Source organism: Mirounga angustirostris, unplaced genomic scaffold (assembly GCF_029215605.1).
Source record: "Mirounga angustirostris isolate CCGP_5_RB_7025 unplaced genomic scaffold, mMirAng1.0.hap1 SCAF_2, whole genome shotgun sequence".
In the NCBI taxonomy this organism is placed as follows: Eukaryota; Metazoa; Chordata; class Mammalia; order Carnivora; family Phocidae; genus Mirounga; species Mirounga angustirostris.
The window spans coordinates 71,506,485-71,529,190 of record NW_026991710.1 but is presented as its reverse complement, the minus strand read 5'-3'; the positions used below and the strand labels follow the sequence as shown (position 1 = coordinate 71,529,190).

The following is a 22,706-nucleotide window of genomic DNA, read 5'->3' as shown; positions in this document are numbered from 1 at the left end:
TCACTTACCAGTATGCGGTATGGCAAGTTTGATTACAAAGTTCAGTCTTACTCCTGTAGAGTAAAAGTCACATAAGCTGGCAGATCACATAAACTTCCTAAATTATTTCCCATATGTTTTTCATGCTCAAGAACACTGCATGTGTCTTTATTTTTCATTTAGGGCTACAGTCTAAACAAATTAACTTCAACAAATGTACATTCCCTTTTTTAAATATTTAATACCTACTCTGTGCAAAGCTCTGAACTAAGGGCTAGGCCTCTTCAGAAAATAAACAAGACCTGTCCCTGCCCCAGAAGGAACTTACAGTCTATAACAAACACACAAAATCAGTGCAGGAGGAGAAGGGCAAAAGGGAGGAGGCTTTATGCCAGGTGTTATGCTAACTACTTCTGTACATATTATCTCATTTACTTCTTACAGTAGCCCTGTGAAGTAGATGAACTTAATTCTACCTTGAACATGAGCAAGTCGAAAGAGTAAATTATTCAGGGTCAAGAGCAGTAAATGACAGAGCTGGGTTTTTAAATTCAAAGTACTAATTACAGGCCAAGTATAGGAATAACCAAAATCTTAGTTTAATTTGAAATATCAGTGCCATGAAAATTTATACATTTATTCAATATGTATTGTAGTAATTTAGTGTCAGGGAAGATTTCTGTTCTGATTCTAGTCCTTTATGCGTTTGCTACTCCTAACCTTTGCTATAGCTCCTCAAGAATACTCCAAACTGGGTAGCAGTGGAGTCATAATAGGAAATAAAAAATGTTTTGGTTTTTATGTTGTTTGATGCCTTGTGATTTGGCTGTGTTATCTTTCTGTGTGGGTGAACTTACATAGTGAAAGTGACTAACTTGTACTCCCCAAAATGTTGTTTTGAGCACCTCAGAACTCAGAGGTAGCAATAAATTAAAATTCACTTGCTCATGTCTTCAAATCAAGCCTTTCTTTGGACAGTGAGCTATACATTTTAGATTGGTTCTGAGTTTGAAGGCTAAAAAATAGTAAATGATGTTTAAGAAACAAACATAAAATTGTATAATAGAATGTTTGCATGACTCACATAGGCACCTTCTAGTAGTGGTGACTGATTATCAGTGAATGTAAAGCATTAAGTAATAAAAGTAGTATTAGAAGTTACTGCTTAGCTTGGGATACTTCTGTGACTCCAGTCACATATTTACAGTTCAGATTGCTGTTAATTTCTTTTTCCCCAAACATTTTGTTTTGTAGAGTGTTTACAGATAAACACTCGAAAGTCATGTCTGCTCAAGAATCATTGGAATAGATTAGATATATCTGCCCGGTGTTAATTTCCTTCTTATTATGAAGAATACTTAACAGAAGACAGACTAAATTGCTTTGCTTATGAAAACATCGTTACGCTCTGCAACTTTTACTTACAGTAAGATGGCAATATTTGGGGACTGACACCTCAGAAGTTGCCTATTTTATTTATTTTTTTTTTATTTACTTTTTAAAGAGGGGGAGAGAGAGAGAGAAATGAGAAGGGGCAGAAGGAGACGGAGAATTGTAAGCAGGCTCCATGCTGGGCGTGGCACGGGGCTGGATCTCATGACCCTGAGATCATGACCTGAGCTGAAATCAAGAGTCAGATGCTTAATCGAATGAGCCACCTGGGCACCCCAGAAGTTGCCTATTTTAAATCATTACATTCTGTGTATTTGGCAGGTAGAGACCCTCAGTAAATGGCAAGTGAATATTTGTAGATTTTCAAAAGATTACTTGAATTTGCTTTGATACTGAATTTCTGCTGTTTTCTTCAGTTGGTCTCCTAGGGATAGAGTTCATATTTCTGTGAGCCAGGAGTGCCTAGAAAGGAATATCCCTCCAGGGGCAGCCCTTACCCAATAACTGAGGAGCATGCGGGTATAAATTCCCAGCTCGTTTACTCCTTGGTTGAAATAATACTGTTGTGTTATGTAGTGTTTCCCAGAGCTTTCCCCTAAGTCTGAGCCTCAAAACTACTGTAAAATCTCAATTAGCTTCATAATGATACCCTTACTAGCTACCTTCTTCCCTCCATTATCACCCATTTCCCTGCTGAACCACTCAAACTACTTGCCCTTGTTGCAAGGTCTAATCTGGGTTGGGTGGGTGGAAGTCCAACCCATGACATCTCAAATTCTCCTTCAATGAAGCCCTTGCTCCTCCTCCAGGTGCAGTTAATCCCTGTCTCCTCTGTTGTCTGAGGGCGCTTTCTTTGTCCTTCTATTAGAACAAGTCTCACATTTTGCCTTGGGTGAGTTGCTTTTTTCTCTTGTATTGAATTATAAGTTCTTTGAGGGTCAGAACAATATTTCCTATTTACTTATCCTTCTGCTTTTCTCTAAAAGTTGTAGAGTAACTCTTGCATTCTTGTGTCTTCCAAAACACTTATTCTAGTTACCTGTATTTACTCAAAAGTCTGTTGAATTGCATTATGTACACCTAAGTAAAAGCTAACTCAAATTTATTCTAGGAAAGTCATGTAACTGTTCTGGGAATTAGTACTGATTCACATTTCTAGAGTATACAATAAAAGTTTGCTTAACAGAATTCCATCTAACTAATTTGCCAGATTAATCAATTCTCTGCATTTGCTTTTAAAGCATACTGACTGCTATCCATGGCAATTCTGAAGGCTTGTGACTAATAAACTATTCTCTTATATACTTGTTCATTACCAGTTTTACTTTATGCTATCCAAGAGTTGCTGTCCTTTTCTAAAACTATTCATGCCAGTTTATTGTTTGTGGTACCTACATAATTTAATTAAGCAAATGCAATGTTAATGCAACATGATAGCTATTTGTAGGAAAATGGTGCCAGAGTAGTTAATACAAGCTTTTGTAACAGATTCTGAAATCTTAGGGGTTCAACACAATCCGAAGTTATTTCTCACTCCACAGAGCAGGGAGTTGAGCAACTCCATTTTGTCCAAATCATCCTCCAAAGTTGCTTCAGCAGAAAAAGAAGGGGTTGAGAATAATATGGAATAGTTTTATGACTACACCTGGAAGTGGTTTAACATACTTCTTACATTCCATTGAGCAGATTTAGTCTTATTGCTTCCTTCCTAACTGTAAGGGAGGCTAGAAATGTAGTCTTCCTGATGCATAAGGAGAGGACACGGAGCATGCAAAGAGATGGTATTATGTACACAAAGAATTATTTCTGTTGTAAAAGATAAGTTGAATACATTGGAGAGACTTGATAAAGATTTAAAGGCTTTATATTTTTACTCCACATAGGGGATACATTATGGTTTATACAAGGAAGAAGGTATGGAATTCCAAGCTCTTGGACATTCCCAAACAAATGCCCATATCAGAAGACTGGAAAATAAATGAACATTGAAGATTTATAAAGTAAAAAAAATAATAATGTATTATTTTTATGTGTCATTTTTAAATATTCCTGTTTTAGTTTACTTTTGGGGTTACCTAACCTGCACTTTTCCTTATCTAATTAGATACAAAGGATTCTTCTAGAGAACCATTATTTTATGCAGTTGGTAGCAGGCCTCTGGAGATGGACTGCTTAGTTTCAAATTCCAGCTCTGACACTTACTAGGTGTGTGACCTTGGACAATCTGTTTTTACTTTCTGTACCTCAGTTTCTGTATATAAGAAATTTAGACAGCAAAAGTATATATTTCAGAGGGTTATTGTGAGGGTCAAATGAAGAAATGTATAATAACTACTTAGAAAAATGCCATGCATGGAGTAAGCACTATATTAAGTGATAGCCAGTATTACATTTTGATTGTCGTCATCATCATCATCATCATTGTAAGATCTGATTCCACAGTTTTCTACTGAGTGACCACACTATAAAGTGACATTGTAATAAATACTTGTATGACTTAAAGTATTTTGGTTGAAAACAACAAAAAGCAACTTTGGCTAAAATCAGACTAAAAAAAACAAAAAAGAATTGTTTGGAAGTACCTGGGATATTTCACAGAACAAAAAGCAAAGCTGAGGGGCACCTGGGTGGCTCAGTCGTTAAGCATCTGCCTTCGGCTCGGGTCATGATCCCAGGGTCCTGGGATTGACCCCCGCATCAGGCTCCTTGCTCCCTGGGAAGCCTGCTTATCACTCTCCCACTCCCCCTGCTCGTGTTCCCTCTCTCACTGTGTCTCTCTCTGTCAAACAAATAAATAAAATCTTAAAAAAAAAAAAAAAAAAAAAAGCAAAGCTGAGCACATGAGTAAGATGGCAGTGTAGGAGGCCCCAACCCTGGTTTGCCCACAAAAACAATGATTTGACAACTAATGGATGAAAATAGCTCAGGGAAAATTCAGGGTACAGTGAAGAAGCTCCAGCAACCAAGTGCAGCACAAAACCCAAGAATGGCCACATAGATAAGTGTAAGAAGCAGTTTACCTGTATTGGCTTATTCCGTGGGCCACAGCACAGCTTGGTACCAAGAAGGATCCTCTTGGCTTTCACTTCCCTCTGTGGAGGTAAAGGAGAGCCAGAGGACCCCAGCAGCCCTCATTGCCCCATTGACAACCACAGCCTTCACTGCTGAGGACCCCTGTAGTCTCTGCTATCGCTTGCAACAGCTGAGTGCAGACACTAATGCAAGGTAATAAATGACATGGAAAATCAAGATAACATGACAGTAGCAAAGGAACACAGAAAATTCCCAGGAATTGACCCTCAAAGAAATGGAGACCTATGAAATGCCTGACAAATAATTCAAAATAATTAAAGAAGTTCAGCAAACTATAAGAAAATTCAGAGAGACAACTCAATGAAATCAGGAAAACAATACATGAACAAAATAACTTCAACAAAGAGAAACCATAAAAAGGACCATTCAAATTCTGGAGCAAAAGAATATAATGAATGAAATGAAAAAGAAAAATGCAGTAGGGAGCTTCATCAGCAGACTCAGTCAAGCAGAAGAAAGAATCAACACACTCAAATAAAAGTCAATTGAAATTAGCCAGTCACAGGATTAAAAAGAATGAAAAAGAATAAAGAGAGCCTACAGGATTTATGAGACATCAAGTAAATCAATATGTGCATTATAGAAGTCCCAGAGGAGAAGACAGAAGGGGTAGACAGCTTATTTAAAAAAAAAAAAAAAGGCTGGAAACTTTCCAAATTTGAGGAGGGAAATGGGCATCCAGATTTATGAAGTTCAGAGGACTTCAAATAAGATCAACTCAAAGAACACTATAATGAGACATTATAATCAAATTGTCAAAAATCAAGGGTGAAGAATTTTGGAAGTAGAAAGAGAAAAAATGACTCATCATGTATAGGGCCCCCCCCCCCAACACTAAGATTATCAGTGGATTTCTCAGAAGAAACCTTGTAGGAAAGGAGAGGTAGAAGGACATATTCAGAGTACTAAAAGAAAACAAAAACAAAAATAGGATACCTGGAAAAATTATCCTTTAAAGAATGAAGGAGAGATAAATAACAAACCAAGGGACAAACAAAACAAAAACTGAAGCCAAAAACAAAAACTGAGGAAATTTGTCAACCCTACACTTCCTTAAAAGAACTGCTTAAGAGGGATGCCTGGGTGGCTCAGTCAGTTAAGCGGCTGCCTTCGGCCCGGGTCATGATCCCAGGGTCCTGGGATCGAGTCCCGCATCAGACTCCTTGCTCAGCGGGGAGCCTGCTTCTCCCTCTCCCTCCCTCTGCTTGTGCTCTCTCTGTCAAATAAATAAAATCTTAAAAAAAAAAAAAAACCTGCTTAAGAGAGATCTTCAAATTGAAATAAAAACATGAACATGGGCACCTGGGTGGCTCAGTTGGTTAAGTGTCCAACTCTTGGTTTCAGCTCAAGTCATGATCTCTGGCTTGTGAGGTCAAGCCCCAAATGGGGCTCTGCGCCCTGTGTCCAACTCTTTGCTAAGCATGGAATCTATTCTAGATTCTCTCTCCCTCTCCCTCTGCCCCTACCCTCACTCTCCCACACATTCTATCTCTCTCTCTAAAATAAATGAATAAAATCTGTTAAGCAAACAAACAAACATGGTAAACAAGGCAGAAGCACAAATCTCACTGTAAAAGTAAAAATATAGACAAATGCAGAATAACATTACATTATAATAGTGATGTGTAAATTATTTCTAATCCTAAAATAAAAGTTAAAAGATAATCTATTAATGGATATACAATTTAAAAAGAAGCAACCTCTGACTATAGGAAATCAAAGTGTGCCAGGGATGGTAAAAGTATAGAATTATATGTGACTGAAGTTAAATGGTTATCAGTTTAAAATAGATTACTATAACTACTGAAGTATTTTATGCAACCTCAAGATAACCACAATGAAAAAAAACCTAATAGTTACACAGAAGATGAGAAAAGAACCAGAGCAAATCTCTTCAAAAAAATTAGATAACAGAAGAAAAGAGGAACAAAACAAATCAAAACAGAAAACAATGAACAAAATGACAATAAGTCCTCATCTATCAACAGTTAAGTATAAATGGATGAAAAACTCCAAAAGGCAGACTGACTGAATGGATTTAAAAAAACCAACATCCCTTCAGCAGTTGATAAAGAAGATATGAGATAGATTTGTCACAAGACAAACACCATATGATTTCACTTATATGTGGAATTTAAGAAACAAAACAGATGAGCATGGGGGGAAAAAGAGAGGCAAACCATAAAACAGATTCTTGACTATAGAGAACAACTGAGGGTTGTTGGAGGGTACGTGGGTAGGAGGATGGGTTAAATGGGGGTGATGGGTACTAAGGAGGGCACTTGTGATGAGTACTAAGTGATATATGTATGTGATGAATCACTCAGTTCTCTTGAAACCAATGTTGCCTTGTATGTTAACTAACTAGAATTAAAATAAAAACTTGAAAAAAAAGAATTAGTCAATTGAACATCTAGCAATACACTCTCCACAGGAGTCTCGCTAAGGACACAGATGCTGAAAGTGTAAGAATGGAAAAAAGTATTGACTGAAAATGATAACCAAAAGAAACTAAGTGTGGCTATACTTACATCAGGAAAAAAAATAAACTTCAAGTCAAAAACTCTCTAAGACAGAGAAGGACATATTATAATGATAAAATGGCCAGTTCAGGAAGATTTAGCAATTGTAAACATATGTGTGCCCAACACATATCAAGCAAATACAGATCTAAAGAGAGAAATTGACAGCAATACAATAATACTAGGAAACTTCAACCCCACTTTCACTAAAAGATAGAATATCCAGACAAAAATTAATAAACAGATGACTTGAAGAACATCATAGACCAAATAGACCTATCAGACACGTTCAGGAGTTTCAACCCAACAGAAGAATATACATTCTTCTCAAGTACACACAGAACATACTCCTGGATCAATCACATCTTAGATGACACTACAAATCTTAACAAATTTAAGAAGATTGAAATCATCCCAGGTATCTTTTCAACTTCAGTTTAATGAAACTAGAAATCAATAACAGTAAGAAAATGGGAGAATTCACAAATACTTGGAAACTAAACGATACACTGTTGAACAACATTGGGTCACAGAGGAAATTGAAAGAATTTAAAAAGCCTCTTAAGACAAATAAAAACAAAAACACAACTTACCAAAACTTATAAAATGCTACAAAAAGGAAGGAGGAACATTTAAGATGCTTAGGAGGAAGTTTATTTTGATAAATGCTTACATTAAAAAACAAATTTCTCAAACATCCTAACTTTACAATCGAGGAACTGGGAAGAGAACAAAGTAAACCCCAAATTAGCAGAATAAAGGAAATAATGAAGATTAGAGCATAAATAAAGACCAGAAAAATCAACAAAACTAAGTTTTGTGTGGAAAGGTAAAAAAAAATTCAAACCCTTAACTAGACTTACTAAGAAAGAAGATTAAAAATCAGAAGGAAAAAGGAGATATTACAATGGCTACCTCAAAAATAAAAAAGATCATAAGGGATTACTGTGACCAACTATGTGCCAACAAATTGGATACCCTAGAAGAAATGAATAAATTTCTAGGAACACACAGCCTATAAAAACTGAATCAAGAAGATATAGGAAACATGGGAGATTGGATCAGTAATCAAATAACTTTCAACAGCAACAACAACAAAAAGTTCAATACCAGATGACTTTCAAAGAAAATTTAATACCAGTCCTCCTCCTTTTTTTTTTAATACACAATTTTTATTGCATCTTTAAAATATCACAAATAAAGGGCGCCTGGGTGGCTCAGTTGGTTAAGCGACTGCCTTCGGCTCAGGTCATGATCCCGGAGTCCCGGGATCGAGTCCCGCATCGGGCTCCCTGCTCGGCGGGGAGTCTGCTTCTCCCTCTCCCACTCCCCGTTTGTGTTCCCTCTCTCGCTGTGTCTTTCTCTGTCAAATAAATAAATAAAATCTTTAAAATAAATAAATAAATAAATAAATAAATAAATAAATAAATAAATAAATAAAATAAAATATCACAAATAAGTCAGAGGAATCATCTGACATCCTGCTCTTTCTGTAGCTGGACAGTTTCGATCTTATCAGCCTGCTGAGCTGTTCTTTTTTCAGAAACAGGTACCATCCAAAATTTTTCCGATATCCTTGTTTTTAACTGTTGTGGCTTGCTGAATTAAAGCAACTGAATTTGATACAAGTTCAGTGTTGTTTCCTTCGGAAATTAATCATCTTTCTGAGCTTGAGATACTGAACAAGCAATAGCTGGCCTCATTCAAACCCTGTGGATATATTTTTCGCCCATCACATTTTGGATTTCAACAAGCAAACCATTGTCCTGAATAATGACATTGATGGGGAAGGGAACATACACAGACCCCATCTTGTAATGGAAGCCCAGTATAACACTTCAATCATGTTCTATACATGGCTACAGACAGATAGTACAAATAGTGGTCAGTTCCTATTTTCCCACCATTTGTCAACCTGGAGCCTCTTCTTTTTCTTTTCAAGGAAACTGAGTTCTACACTGATGGGATTAAAATCCCCCCTTCAGAGTTCCTCTGGGGCCCTTCACATAAACAGTGCTTCAGACAACACTTCAGAGTGATGTCAGCATTTTCTGAAATGTTGATAGTTTGATTGCTGAGAATGGTCTTCATTCTCACAGAAGATACAGCAAAAAAAGCAATATGAATCCTTCTTAAACTCTTCCAATAAGGAAGAGGGCATGCTTTCAAACTCATGTTAGGAGGTCAGCCTTGCCCTGATACTGCAGCAGATAAAGTCACCATAAGAAAACTACAGCCCAGGGGCACATGGGTTGCTCAGTCAGTTAAGTGTCCAACTCTTGATTTTGTCTCAAGTCATGATCTCAGGGTCCTGGGATGGAGCCCCGTGTCAGGCTCTACACTCAGCAGGGAGCCTGCTTGAGGATTCTCTGCCTCTCCCTGTGCTCCTCCCCACTGCTCATGCTCTCTCTCTCAAAAATAAATAAATAAATCTTTGAAAAAAATTACAGCCCAATATCACTGAGGAACACAGATGCAAAAGTCCTTAGTAGAATACTAGCAAACCAAATTCTATGGCACGTTAAAGGATCATACAACATGACCACATGAGATTTATTCCTGAAATACAAGGATATTTCAATGTACACAAATCAATGTGATATACACCACATTAACAAAACTAAAGGGAAAACACATGTAATCATTTCAGTAAATGCAGAATAAACACAAAACATTTATAATAAAATCCCTTAAAAATACGTATAGAAGGAACTTACTTCAACACAATAAAGGCCATATCTGACAAGCCCATAGGTAGTATCATAATGGGGAAATACTGAAAGCTTTCCCTCCAAAATCAGGTACAAGGCAAGAATGCCCATTCCTGACACTGCAAATTCAACACAGTACCAGAAATCCTAGCCAGAGCAATTTTTAAAAAAATAGAATGAATCAAGTCTGAAAAGAAGAAGTTGGGATGGTCTCTTTGCAGATGATATGGTCTTATAGAAAGCCCTAAAAACTATGCCCCCTCAAAAACCTGTTAGAATTAATAAATGAATTCAGTAAAGTTGCAGGATACAAAATCAACATAAAAAATTAGTCATGTTTCTATACACAAACAATAAAATATCTGAAAAAGAAATTAGGAAAAACCTATTCATATTAGCAACAAAAACAATAAAATGCTGAGGAATAAACCAAAAGGTGAAAGACTTGTACACTAAAAGTTATAAAACAATGATGAAATAAAAAGATAACACAAACGAATGCAAACACATCCTGTGTTCATGGATTGGAAGAATTAATATTGTTAAAATGTCTGTACTGCCCAGAATGACCCACAGATTCAATGTAATCCCTATCAAAATCTTAATGATGTTCTTTACAGAATTAGAAAAAAAAAAAAAAGTCCTAAATTTCATACAGAACCATGAAAATCCCCAAATGGCCAAAGCAGTCTTGAGTGAGAAGAGCAAAGCTGGTGGCATCACACTATAGTAACCAAACTGTATGATACTGGCATAAAAGCAGACATAGAGACCACGAAATGAAATAGAGAGTCCCAATAGAAATCAATGCATCTACAATCACCTGATCTTCCACGTGGGTGCCAAGAATAACTAATGGGTAAAGGACAGTCTCCTCCATAAACAGTGTTAAGAAAACTGGATATTTACATGCATAAGAATGAAATTAGACATTTATCTTACATCATACATAAAAAGTAACTCAAAACGGATTAAGGGCTTAAACATAAGATCTCAGGGCGCCTGGGTGGCTCAGTTGGTTAAGCGACTGCCTTCGGCTCAGGTCATGATCCTGGAGTCCCGGGATAGAGTCCCGCATCGGGCTCCCTGCTCAGCAGGGAGCCTGCTTCTCCCTCTAGCCCTCCCTGCTCTCATGTGCTCTCTCTCTCTCATTCTCGCTCTCTCAAATAAATAAATAAATCTTTAAAAAAAAAAAAAAAAAGACCTCAAACTATAAAACTCATTGAAGAAAACATAGGGGACAAACTCCTTGGCATTGGTCTTGGCAATGATTTTTTTGGATATGACACCAAAAGCACGGACAACAAAAGCAAAAATGAGTGAAACTACATCAAACTAAAACCCAAACTTTGTAGTATTCTGCACAGCAAAGGAAACCATCAACAAAAGGAAGAGGCAGCCTACAGAATGAGAGAGGATATTTGCAAACCATATATTCAATAAGAGGTTAATATAAAAAAATCCATATAACTCAATAGCAAAAAGAAAAACAATAATAAGTGGGCAAAGGATCCAAGTAGACATTTTCCCAAAGAAAGCATACAAATGGCTAACAGGTACATGAAAAGCTACTCAACATCACTAATCATCAAGGAAATGCAAATCAAAACCACAACAAGATATTATCTTACATCTCTTAGAGTGGCTATTATCAAAAAGATGGGATAAAAAGTGTAGATGAGGATGTGGAAAAAGGGAACCCTAGTACTGGATGGAAATGTAAATTGGTTAGCCATTATGGAAAACTATGTGCAGGTTCATCAAAAAATAAAAATAGAAGTCCTATATGACTCAGCATTCTCCCTTCTGGGTGCATATCCAAAGAAATGAAAGTAGTGTCTCAAAGGGATATCTGCACTCCTGTGTTCATTGCAACATTATTCACAGTAGCCAAGATATGAAAATAATGTAAATGTCCATTGACAAATGAACAGATAAATAAAATATGATGTATATATCTACAGTGGAATATTAGTCATAAAAAAGAAGGAAATTCTCCCATTTGTGACAACATGGATGAACCTGGAGGACATTATGGTACATGAAATAAGCCAGTCGTACAAAGACAAATACTGTATGATCTTGCTTGTATGTGGAAATCTTAAAAAGTTGAACTCCTGGAAGCTAAGAGTATATTGGTGGTTGACAGGGGCTGGTAGAGGGAGACATGCAGAAGTGTGGTTAAGGGTACAGAGTTTCAGTTTTGCAAGATAAGTTCTGGAGATCTAATATACAGCAATGTGAGGTTGGTCAGAGACATACTTTGATTGAAACACTGTGACCAGTAGGAGAAGGGTGGTTTCTTCTGTCTTCCCTTAAATTAAGGGAAAATGAATGCCAGACATGCAAAAAGCTTAGTCATCCACTTTGTGCTATAAGAGGCAAAAAAGATGAAATGCGCTTTACATATTAAGGTCAGGGATGGGGATTGGGACAAGCATATACGTAACTGGCACAAGCAACAAGTGATCCAGGTTATAATGTATGTGTGGAGCAGATAAGAAGAGTGGGCTGAAGGCCTTTGGATAGCAGAAATAAGAGTTTAAATTTGTTCTGGTAAGTGGAAGGAACTAAAACTTGTCAGGAAAGGAGTGACTTGCATTGGAGTTCTAAATTAGAAAATTTGACATTCGTGAGTTGGATAAACTGAAGGAGAGAAGAATCAGAAGAGGTTGTTTTTGTTTCATCAATCTGTTCATTCAACAAGCATTTACTGAATGCCTGTTATGCAGCCAGGCAGTATTCTATGAGCTGAAGAAATAGCAGTGAATTAAAAAAAAAAAAAAAAATCCCTGTTCTTATAGGGTTTGCCTTTAGGCCAGGGTATACAGTAAACAATTAAGGAAATTAATATGCAATCTGATGATAGATTCTGCAAGAAAATTAAACCATGATAAGGACTTGACATTAATGGTATATGAAAGAAGAGAGAGAAGTTCAGGGCACTGCTTTATATAGAAAAGTGAAGGGAGGTCCCTCTGAGCTAGCATTTGACCAGAGATCAAATGATGTGGTGGAGCAAGGCATGGAAACTTCCAGAGCAAGAGAGCATTCCAGGCAGAGGGAACAGCAAATGAAAAGGTCCTGAGTCTCGCACTGGCTAGCTTGCCAATGACGGTAGATCACTATTCCAACCCCTCTGCACAGCAATAAAAAGTAGAGCTTTTCCAAGTCAAGACTATGAACGAAGAAAATATGGTGGGCTAGATTATCAACAAAAAGCACAGATATTAAGATTATATCTGAAATCACCATAATAACATACAGACACCTAAACCAATCTTAAAGCAATAAATACTGTGGCAAAAATAAAGCAGATTGACAGTAACTGGGGAGGTTGTTTTTGATGAGAGCCTCTCCAAAGAGGTGACCGAGGAGCTATAGGAAACCCTGTATTGGATTGTAATATTAAGATCTAGTGTCCAAACACTAATGCTTAATGATGTATACAATGATCTTTGATTTAACCAGTTTTTGTGACAATTCCATGCTCATTCCTGTTTTAAGTTGAAATGACTTGCCATTTTCTGTAAAGCCATTTTTAATATACTTAAAAGACAATTAAGGTTATATGTGTGAATATTGTAGTTGCAGTTTACAATGTAAATGTAATAAGTTCAAAATATATCCAGGGTTTGATTACTTCTCACTTCCGTCAGTTCTGTTTCCCTGACCATGCCTAAGGATCACAGATTTCTTCCCAGAAGTATACATAGTGAAGGTCTAGAAAGTGCTATTTTCTTATTCAATTTGCTCTGTTTATTTGTGTAAAGATAACATCCTATTGCTTTTGAGTTTTAAGAAAACATCTTTTTTTTTACAGTCAAATTAAGATTCATTTTGCAGATAGAGATAAGTCACAGAGAGTTTTATGGCATTGTAAAGAGTGGTCTGTAATCAGCCAGTCTCATTAGTTGGGTTCTGGTTATGTGCAAAGTAGCACTGTTCTGTATGCTCTTTCCTATAGGAGGCCTCAGGCACAGGCTATTACCTCAACTTGTGATCATATCAACATTGCTGTCTCAACTTGTGATCATATCAGTATTGTTCTCTGTCATCTGCTCTCCCTGTCACTAAATCTAACCAAATCACCTTACGGTTTGGACCCCAGCACACCAAATACAGCTGACAGCTACCTCCTTGTTATAATAGCTTCTTTGCAACCTACCCTCACCCACCATTATATTACTTAGGTTATAAGAAAATATATTAGGGGCACCTGGGTGGCTCAGTTGTTAAGTGTCTGCCTTCGGCTCAGGTCATGATCCCAGGGTCCTGGGATCCAGCCCCGCATCGGGCTCCCTGCTCTGCGGGAAGCCTGCTTCTCCCTCTCCCACTCCCCCTGCTTGTGTTCCCTCTCTCGCTGTCTCTCTCTGTCAAATAAATAAATAAAATCTTAAAAAAAAAAAAAAGAAAATATATTATTATCGGATTCCTAATACCATAGAAATCCATCACATTTCTTTAATGGCTGGAAATTAATACTAATGGGATGGGAGATGTAGAAGTCGACATTGTTATGTTTATTCATTTAACAAATATTAAATACCAACTAGATGCTGAGGATACGTTAATCAAATTCTTGACCTCATGAACCTCAAAGTCTGGGAGTGACAGACAAAGAAATATAAATAAAATTGTTAATTACAAATTTGAATAAGTACTGCGATTTTTAAAAAGCAGGTTAATAAGAGCAGTCAGGGGCAGCCACCTGAGATGGGATTGTTAAAGAAGGTCTCTCTGAGGAGGTGACACAGGAGCTGAAGGATAAGAATGCAGCAGCTGTGCTAAAAAAAAAAAAATGGTAGAGGGGCGCCTGGGTGGCTCAGTCGTTAAGCGTCTGCCTTCAGCTCAGGTCGTGATCCCAGGGTCCTGGGATCGAGCCCCGCATCGGCCTCCCTGCTCGGCGGGAAGACTGCTTCTCCCTCTTTCACCCCCCCCTGCTTGTGTTCCCTCTCTCGCTGTGTCTCTCTCTTCAAATAAATAAAATCTTTAAAAAAAAAAAAAAAATGGTAGAAAGGCATTCCAGGAAGAGAAAACATAAAGGTTGAATACTTGAAGGTAGGAAGGGACTTGGAATAAAAGAAGGCTAATGTGACTGAGACATAGTGAGGGAGAGGGTAAATGGTATGAGATGGAGGTTAGAGAAGTAGGGAAGAGCTGGGTCAGGGCTGTGTAGGTTATGGCAAAGAGTTTAGATTTCAGTCCAGAAATAATGATAAGACCTTGATAGAGGAGTAACACCATCCCATTTACATATAAAAGCCTTGTAGAAGGTATAATGATTGAAATAATTTAAGTGAACAGTGATGGTTAGGATTGGGGTGGCTGTGTGCCTACAAGTGAATGAATCCCAGTTTATTTTGGAGGTAGCACTGACTGCACTTGATGGTGGGTTTGATGTGGGTGGGAAAGGGAAGAATTAAGGTAGATTAAGACATTGGGTTGAGCAACTGTGTGCCATCTGTTAATCAGGGGAAGACTCAAGGACTGACAGATTTTTTTGCTGATAAAGTATAAGCTCAGGTTTGGACATACTAAGTTTAGAAGCTTATTAGACAGCCAAGTAGAGTTGCCAAGTAGGCAGTTAGATAAAAGTGATGTGAACTCAGGAGAAACATTAAAGACAAGTGGAATTTGGGAGTCATTAGTGTGTTGGTTGATTTAAAAGCCATGAAAGTGATTGAAATCATACTATTTGGGAAAGGAAGACTAATTTATATCAACTCTTGAGTCATTCCAACTTCAGCCATTTATTCAACATGTATTTATTGAGCTCTTACTCTACTAGGCACTTTTCTATGGCATTGTAGTCACAGTAGTGAGTAAAGGAAACCAATTATTTGCTTTCATAGAACTTCTATTTAGTTAATGATACAGAAAATAAACCAATAAGCAATAGATATAACTTGATTGTATATATAGTGGAGAAGCAGCAACGAAGGAGACTTTATGGAGTTGGTCAGTGAGATAGGAATTTTTTTTTTTTCCTACCAGTGATGTCCTGGCAGCTAATGGAAGAGAGTAGTTCAAGAATAACTAGTTACCTGGATCAGATGTTGCTAAGAACCTGAGTAAGACAGAGACTAAGCTGGGACAGTTTCATCTCTTTCTGCAGAGTGGTGATAAGAAACAAAACAAAACAGATTTGAGGGCTTTGAAAATAAAGAAGTAGAGATAGTGAGTGATGACAGCTGTTTTGAAGGAGTTAGCTATAAAGGAAAGCCAAGAAATGGACCATAACTAGTGGGAGAAATGAGATTAAGGAAGTTTTGTTTTAAAAACAAACCGAAAAGATACAATTCCAGAGCATGCTTGTGATTAATGGGAACGATCTAGTAGAGAGGGAATGAGGGGATAATTGAGGGAGGGAAATCCTTGAGAAAATAAGAGGAGATAAGATCCCCAGGAGTGGGGAGTGTGTGGAGAGAATGGCTGATAGGATCAGCATCTTCTCTTTCATTGTAACTGGAGGGAAGGCAGAAAGGATGGAATGTTTGCAGATTTGATGATGACGCAGTGAGTAGCATCTATTCCAGTCTTCTGTTTTCCCAATGAGCTATGAAGTGAGAATGGATGGAAAGAGGTTTGAGAAAAGAGAAGACATGAAATGTCATGTTGGAGGGTGGAAAGTCAAGTTACTAAAGAAGTATAACAGAATTGCCATGCATTAGAGAGGACTCACTCAAGATTTATGATAATAAATTTAACATAAAACAGTCAACTAATTCTATACTTTTCCCCCAACCACTTTCATTTGCTTAATTCTCAGCACAGAGAAGGCATATAGCTGGATTTGTCCAAGGTTGTACTTTTTCCAGATGAATACAATGATTAGAAACAGGATGAAGAAAATTAAGTGTATTAGCAAAGGAATGAAGAATCATGAAATGTAAGCTGATTAAGGAGAGAACTGAAAACAGGAAGAATGCCCAGGGGATTGTGAAAGGTTAGAAAAGGGATATTACTCAATCATTTGGTTTACCCATTCAGTTCAGCAGTTGAGCCCCTACTAGCTTCTAGTAGGGGCTCATGGTTCTAGCCTTGTGGATCTATTCATAAGCAAGACTGACCCGGTCCTCTCACAGAAGAGGGTGAGATGAACAAAGAATGAGAAACAGTATTTTCTTTTAATTTTTTTTTCTTAGTATGGTTGACCCACAATGTTAGTTTCAAGTGTACAACATAGTGATTCGACAAGTTTATACACTGTGCTATGTTCACCACAATTGTGGCTACCTCGTGTCCTCATACAACACTATTACAGTATCAATGACTATATTCCTTATGCTGAGACTTATACTCCCATTCATTCCATAACCAGAAGCCTGTATCTCTCACGCCCCTTCCCCTATTTCACCCAACCACACACTCCTTCCCCTCTGGCAACCATCAGTTTTAGAATCAGTAAGTATTAAAGTCATATTTTGCTGATGGCTATGAAGAAATATAGAGTAGGGAGAGAGAGCGCATTAAGTGGGAGGGGAGAGCAGTAGCAATTTAGATAAGGTGTTCCAGGAAGGGAATCCTCTTTAGTGAAATTGAACAAAGACCTGGACAAAATGAGGAACAAGCCTGTGAATAACTGTGGGAGTAGTGTGCTCTGCTAAAGAAACATTGAGTACTTGTCCGTTTTTTCATGTCATTAGTAGTTGAATAGAAGGCCAACAAAGCTGTGATAAAGTATTTTTTCCTTCCCTATTGTATTTTTAAATGGTGTGTTCAGGATACCAAGGTGACACAGCTGGTTTAAGCAATTGGTTGTTGCACAAAAGTCATTAGAGTGAGCAATCAATTAAGTCATTTAAGCAGATGAAGTGTTCAAATATAAATATACCCTGTGATCGGGTCTGATGTGTTTATCATTACCTTCTCCAGTGACTAGCATTGGAATGCCACACACGATAGGGTTCAGTTAATACTTGTTGAGTGAATTTTTATGCCCACATACACTTTAATACTTAACAAACACAAATCATTTCAAAGCAGTTCTAAAGGAGGAGTTCAAGCAAACTCAAGGTCTCTTCCTTTGCCCTGGGAGTGTGGGGATTTAAATGACTTATTAAAAAAAAAAAGATATTAGTCACATGCCATAAGATAAACCTGCTTAAAATATACAATTTATTGTGTTTTAGAATGTTCACAAAGGGGCTGCCTGGGTGGCTCAGTCGTTAAGCGTCTGCCTTCGGCTTGGGTCACGATCCCAGGGTCCTGGGATCGAGCACCGCATTGGGCTCCCTGCTCGGCGGGAAGCCTGCTTCTCCCTCTCCCACTCCCCCTGCTTGTGTTCCATCTCTCGCTGTGTCTCTCTCTGTCAAAAAAATAAATAAAATCTTTAAAAAAAAAAAATGTTCACAAAGTTGTGCAACCATTACCTAATTCCAGAACATTTTTGTCACCCTAAAAAAAACCCATATGGACTGGACCCATTAGGAATCCCTCCCCTCCCTCTAGCCTTTAGCCACCACTCTGTCACTATTTGCCTTATTCCAGACATTCAATATATACGTGGAATCACACAATATATGTCTATTTATATACACAATATATATGTCTGTTTATGTTTGGCTTTTTTCACTTAGCGTGATGTTTTCAAAGTTAATCTATGTTTAGCAGGTATCCATACTTCAGTCCTCTTTATAGCTGAGTAATATTCCATTGTGAGTTATACCATATTTCCTTTATCCATTCATTGTTTCATAGACATTTAGGTTGTTTCCACCTTTTGGCTGTTATAAATAATGCTGCTATGACTATTTGTCTACAAGTTTTTGTTTGGACCTTTGTTTTTAATTCTCTTAAATATATACCCACCAGTGTAAATGGCTTTATAAAGGTATAACTGTAAAAAAGTTTTACCTTAAAAATGTTTCTCACTTGGGCGCCTGGGTGGCTCAGATGGTTAAGCATCTGCCTTCGGCTCAGGTCATGATCCCAGGGTCCTGGGATCGAGTCCCACATCAGGCTCCCTGCTCAGCGGGAAGCCTGCTTCTCCCTCTGCCTCTCTCTCTCTCTCTCTCTCTGTCTCTCATGAATAAATAAATAAAATCTTAAAAAAAAAGTTTCTCACTTAACTCCATAATATATCTGTCTTAAAAAAATACATGAAATTATTTCCAGTTACTTATTTAAGCTACTAGTGGAATGTATTAATTTTTCTCCAGAAATTTGAGTAACATTAGCCCTGCAGGAGATGTTCCCTCTGTGGCCCCGGAGCCCCCTGGGTGGACACCAGCACTTTGCAGCAGTCTCATGGGGCATTGGGAATGCAACTCTGAACAGGTCGTGGGTTACCTTTTTGTCAACAAATATTGCTTCTTCTTGAAAGAATCCGAAAATCTTGAAATTTAAGACCCAGAAAAGTTTCTTGGAGCTCACCTAATCCAGTGCCTTTGTTTTAGAAATCTTTGAAGCAAGGGATGTCCAAAAGGTTGAAATGCCTGCCTGAGTTCCTATAGCTGGTTGGTTAGAGAACCAGGATGAGAAGTCAGATCTCTTGACTGCCACTTGAGTGCCCTGACTACTAAATTTTACTTAATCTCTGTTGTCTGAATGTAACATCCTAAAACAAAAAATAAACATAATTCATCTAAGTGGCATTTTCAGATAAAAGTTTACAGAAAAGGTTTTCAAAGTTTTATAGGGAAAAGCTAGCTATCAACCTTGTACTCATTGATTCACAGGGACAGGGTGGGGGAGTAAGAGTAATAAAGAAACACTGTCCCTTTTAGCCTATGCATAAGGAAAAAAGAATTGTAGGCATTTGTAAACACTCAGACAATCATAAACAAAGGTCAGCGATTCCTGTTAGCTTCCCTTGAGAGTCAGCCTTTTTTCTTCTCATCACATTCTAACATTTACATCCCAGTAGTTTTAAAAGGGGGTATAAGGATTAAGCATAATTATATTATCCAGTGTGGTCAAATTACGCAATAGATTATACAGTTAATCACTTGGATCTCCTGAATGTCATGCTGGATATAGTTTATCCCTCTCACAGTGAGTCAGAAGTGGGAATGGGTTCATTCACTATTTCCAGTAAGCAGCTTACCGCCAGCAGGTGTTATGACTTGTGGGAAAGCGTAGGACTGGAATGCAGGCTTATTTGGAGAGTTCAGAAATGTACCCTTGGGTCCTTCCATAGAGCTGTACGTGAGGCCACAGGCAGCTGGGAGTGTTGGCAGTCCCACAGCTACCCCCAGCTTAGAGGAGGCTCTTGATCCCCTCCGAGTCTGGTCACATTTCTCCCTAGCACAAAGCTAGGAACAGGTGCAACGTACAGCCTTATGGTCCAGGCACGGGTCTCAGCTCTGCCACTCTCTGTGATCTTGGGCACATCACCTCAGATGTCCTCAAGTCCCCATCTGTAAAATTAGAGGAGTGGGGCAGACTAGCTGATTTTTAAAAGCTCTTTTGGTTTTAAAATGTTATGGCTCTACAACCTAGTGGCTTAAGATGTCAAGTGTATTGGATATTGGAGATATCATTTAAAGGTGATATGAGTTCATAAGTTTACACAGAGCTATCTTTGAGTCCCGTGTGATGTTGGGCAAGTTAGTTAACTTCTGTAGATTTTATGTTATCCTTAAAAGGGGAATGAATGATGATAATAGTACCTAATCCTAATAGGGCTATGGAGGGGGCAAAAATGGCATTAATGCAAAGACTTTAGCATAGTGCCTCATACATCCCAAGATTCAGTAAGTATTTTTTAGTAGCAAGTAGTAGTAGTATTTTCTTTAGGGACATTTTATCCTAATAATATACTGTTCTCTTTAGAAATAAAGAAGTTTCAGCAAAATTCAGTAATATTGTAAAGTATTTGACTAAAATATTGTTTAAAAGACTATAATTAATTAACCCTTAGGTAAATGGGGGGAAAAATCCATGATTTAGATAATGCAGTGATGGATGGTGGGCAGCTTCACTGTAGTAGGTAAAAAATAAGGGAAGAAACATGTTACAGAGGTCAAGGTTATAGAGCAAGTGAAAGAAATTGAACTTACTTTCTCCTTAGTTTTATTGTTGTCTGTAATCTTCCTTATATATATTTATCTCTCTTAATTTGGCAATGAAATCACTTATGGAAAATTTATCCAAATTAGTGGCTATTGGTAAGTGAGGCCCTACATTGTATTTTTTAAAATGAGATTATTGTTTTTATTTATCATGTAAAAAGAAATAGTAAATGCCTTCTTGTAATTTCTGCTAGCTTTGCAAGTACTATTTTTGTGTGAACCAAGGACTGAAGCTTAGTAATTTTGGAAACAAATACTCAGATACTTTTCCTCAGTTAGGATGTTTGTATGAAACTATCACTGTTCAATAGTGGTTTGCTAAACTATGTGAAGGAATTTGTTTAAGAAAAAGTATTTACATAATCAGAACCCATTTGTAAAAAGTGGTAGGAAAAGGAAACTCTAAGTTTGGTGGTTGATATCTTGGAGAATTAACTACCTAATTCTCTAAAGAAGAGGGGGGCTGTCTGTGGTTGTGTAAGTGACAGAGTGTAGATGAGATTCTCAACAGTCATCTCTGAATATATATGTTCTGTGTGTCCCACACCTACTCCATCACCATCTTACCTTACTTCGCTGTTGTAGGTGAAAAATAAGAAAGGAATTATTTTGATTCCTCATGACAAATGTCAGTCACTCTGATATAAATAGTTCAATCCAGAAATGCCTTGTCTCCCATAAAAATTGCTTTTTACTGCATTGTAATTTCCAGTTAGGGTAATGTTCTTTGGTTTCTAATATTTCTTTTATACTTCTTTTATAGGAGGCCAGTTGTAAGAACGCATTACCTAACATCCTTGTAACAAAAGACTTAGAAAGAGACATGCAAAAACCATCTCTAAAAACCAGGGTAAGTTGTCTACTCCTTTGGGCTACCATGGGAAACATTTAGCAGGGCTCTTGATGTTCTCATGCTTCCATGCTCTGTTTCTTGCATTTCCCTCAGCCTTTATCTTTGTTTTTATTTCTGGACCTGGCTGCTTAAAAAGCACTTTTTATTTAGTACATTTAATCCAAAGTGATGTTCATCCCCAAATTTTCAAGACAATCCTCTTACATGACAGTAATATTTTTTAGTACAGGGTTTTGCTTCTACTAAATCAGAATTGTTTGCCGCCTACATCATAGGAAGTAGTCGAATATAGTAGATCTTTCCTTGGTTGCTTTGGGGGTAAAATACAATGTCCAACTATAATTTCTCTTTTTCAAAATAGAAATCACTTTATTGATTTTTCATAATTATAAAAATACATAATTAAGTAAATTTTAACCAGGAAGAAATAAGATCATATATATGACAGGATAGAGTCTAATGTGTAAAATTTTGTTTTCCTTATTAAGAAAAATCTAAAATCTACATAATTGTTTTGTCAGTGAAAAGAAAAACCCCTTTAACCCAAAATATGTCATGGAAATTTCTTTGATCATTTGTTTGTCCAACCAGAAAAGTTATTGCATTAATTTTAGAGTTCCTTTCCTAATCTTTAATCTTTTAAGTAGACGTTCTCCTATTTACTTGGATATATAGAATATTCCTAACTGGCCACCATGACATTTATAGAGTTATTGTTTTTCCCCATTCTGGGGGGAAAAAAAAAAGTTCAGCAAATTTTCCTGAGTCCATTGTTGGCAAAATTTAAAAGAATTCTAATCTCTGATTTTAATTGCAAGTTACCATAAAAATAATTCTGTAAAAGGTAAATCAAGTGAAGTATTGAGTTAATTGTTTAGTGTCTTGATTACAGTAAGTCGGGTTTATTTTTAAAAGAAATAAAAAACCCTTTTTTATAAAACCTATTCCACCCTGATTTTTTTCCTGGAAAATTATTCAAACTACCCAGCATGCTTTCCTTTTCAAATACAATCTACTTTTTGTATCTTTTTCTCTGAAATATTTGTGTCTACAAACTTATATATAATTAAGTCAAATGTATTATAGAAATTTTGTTTATTATGAATTAATAAAAATTCAGTGTGAAAAAATACACTCG

General features: G+C 37.1%; 1 protein-coding gene across 7 annotated transcripts in view; it reads left to right on the top strand.

Moving 5' to 3' along the window:
* FAM13A (family with sequence similarity 13 member A) overlaps positions 1-22,706 on the top strand; it is a 351,485-nt gene that overhangs the window by 156,785 nt on the left and 171,994 nt on the right. For all 7 annotated transcript variants that reach the window (XM_064584795.1, XM_054508809.2, XM_064584794.1 and 4 more), the window contains one exon: positions 21,479-21,565. In XM_064584795.1, the coding sequence (XP_064440865.1) occupies positions 21,479-21,565 (87 nt within the window). The remainder of the gene's footprint in view (positions 1-21,478; positions 21,566-22,706) is intronic.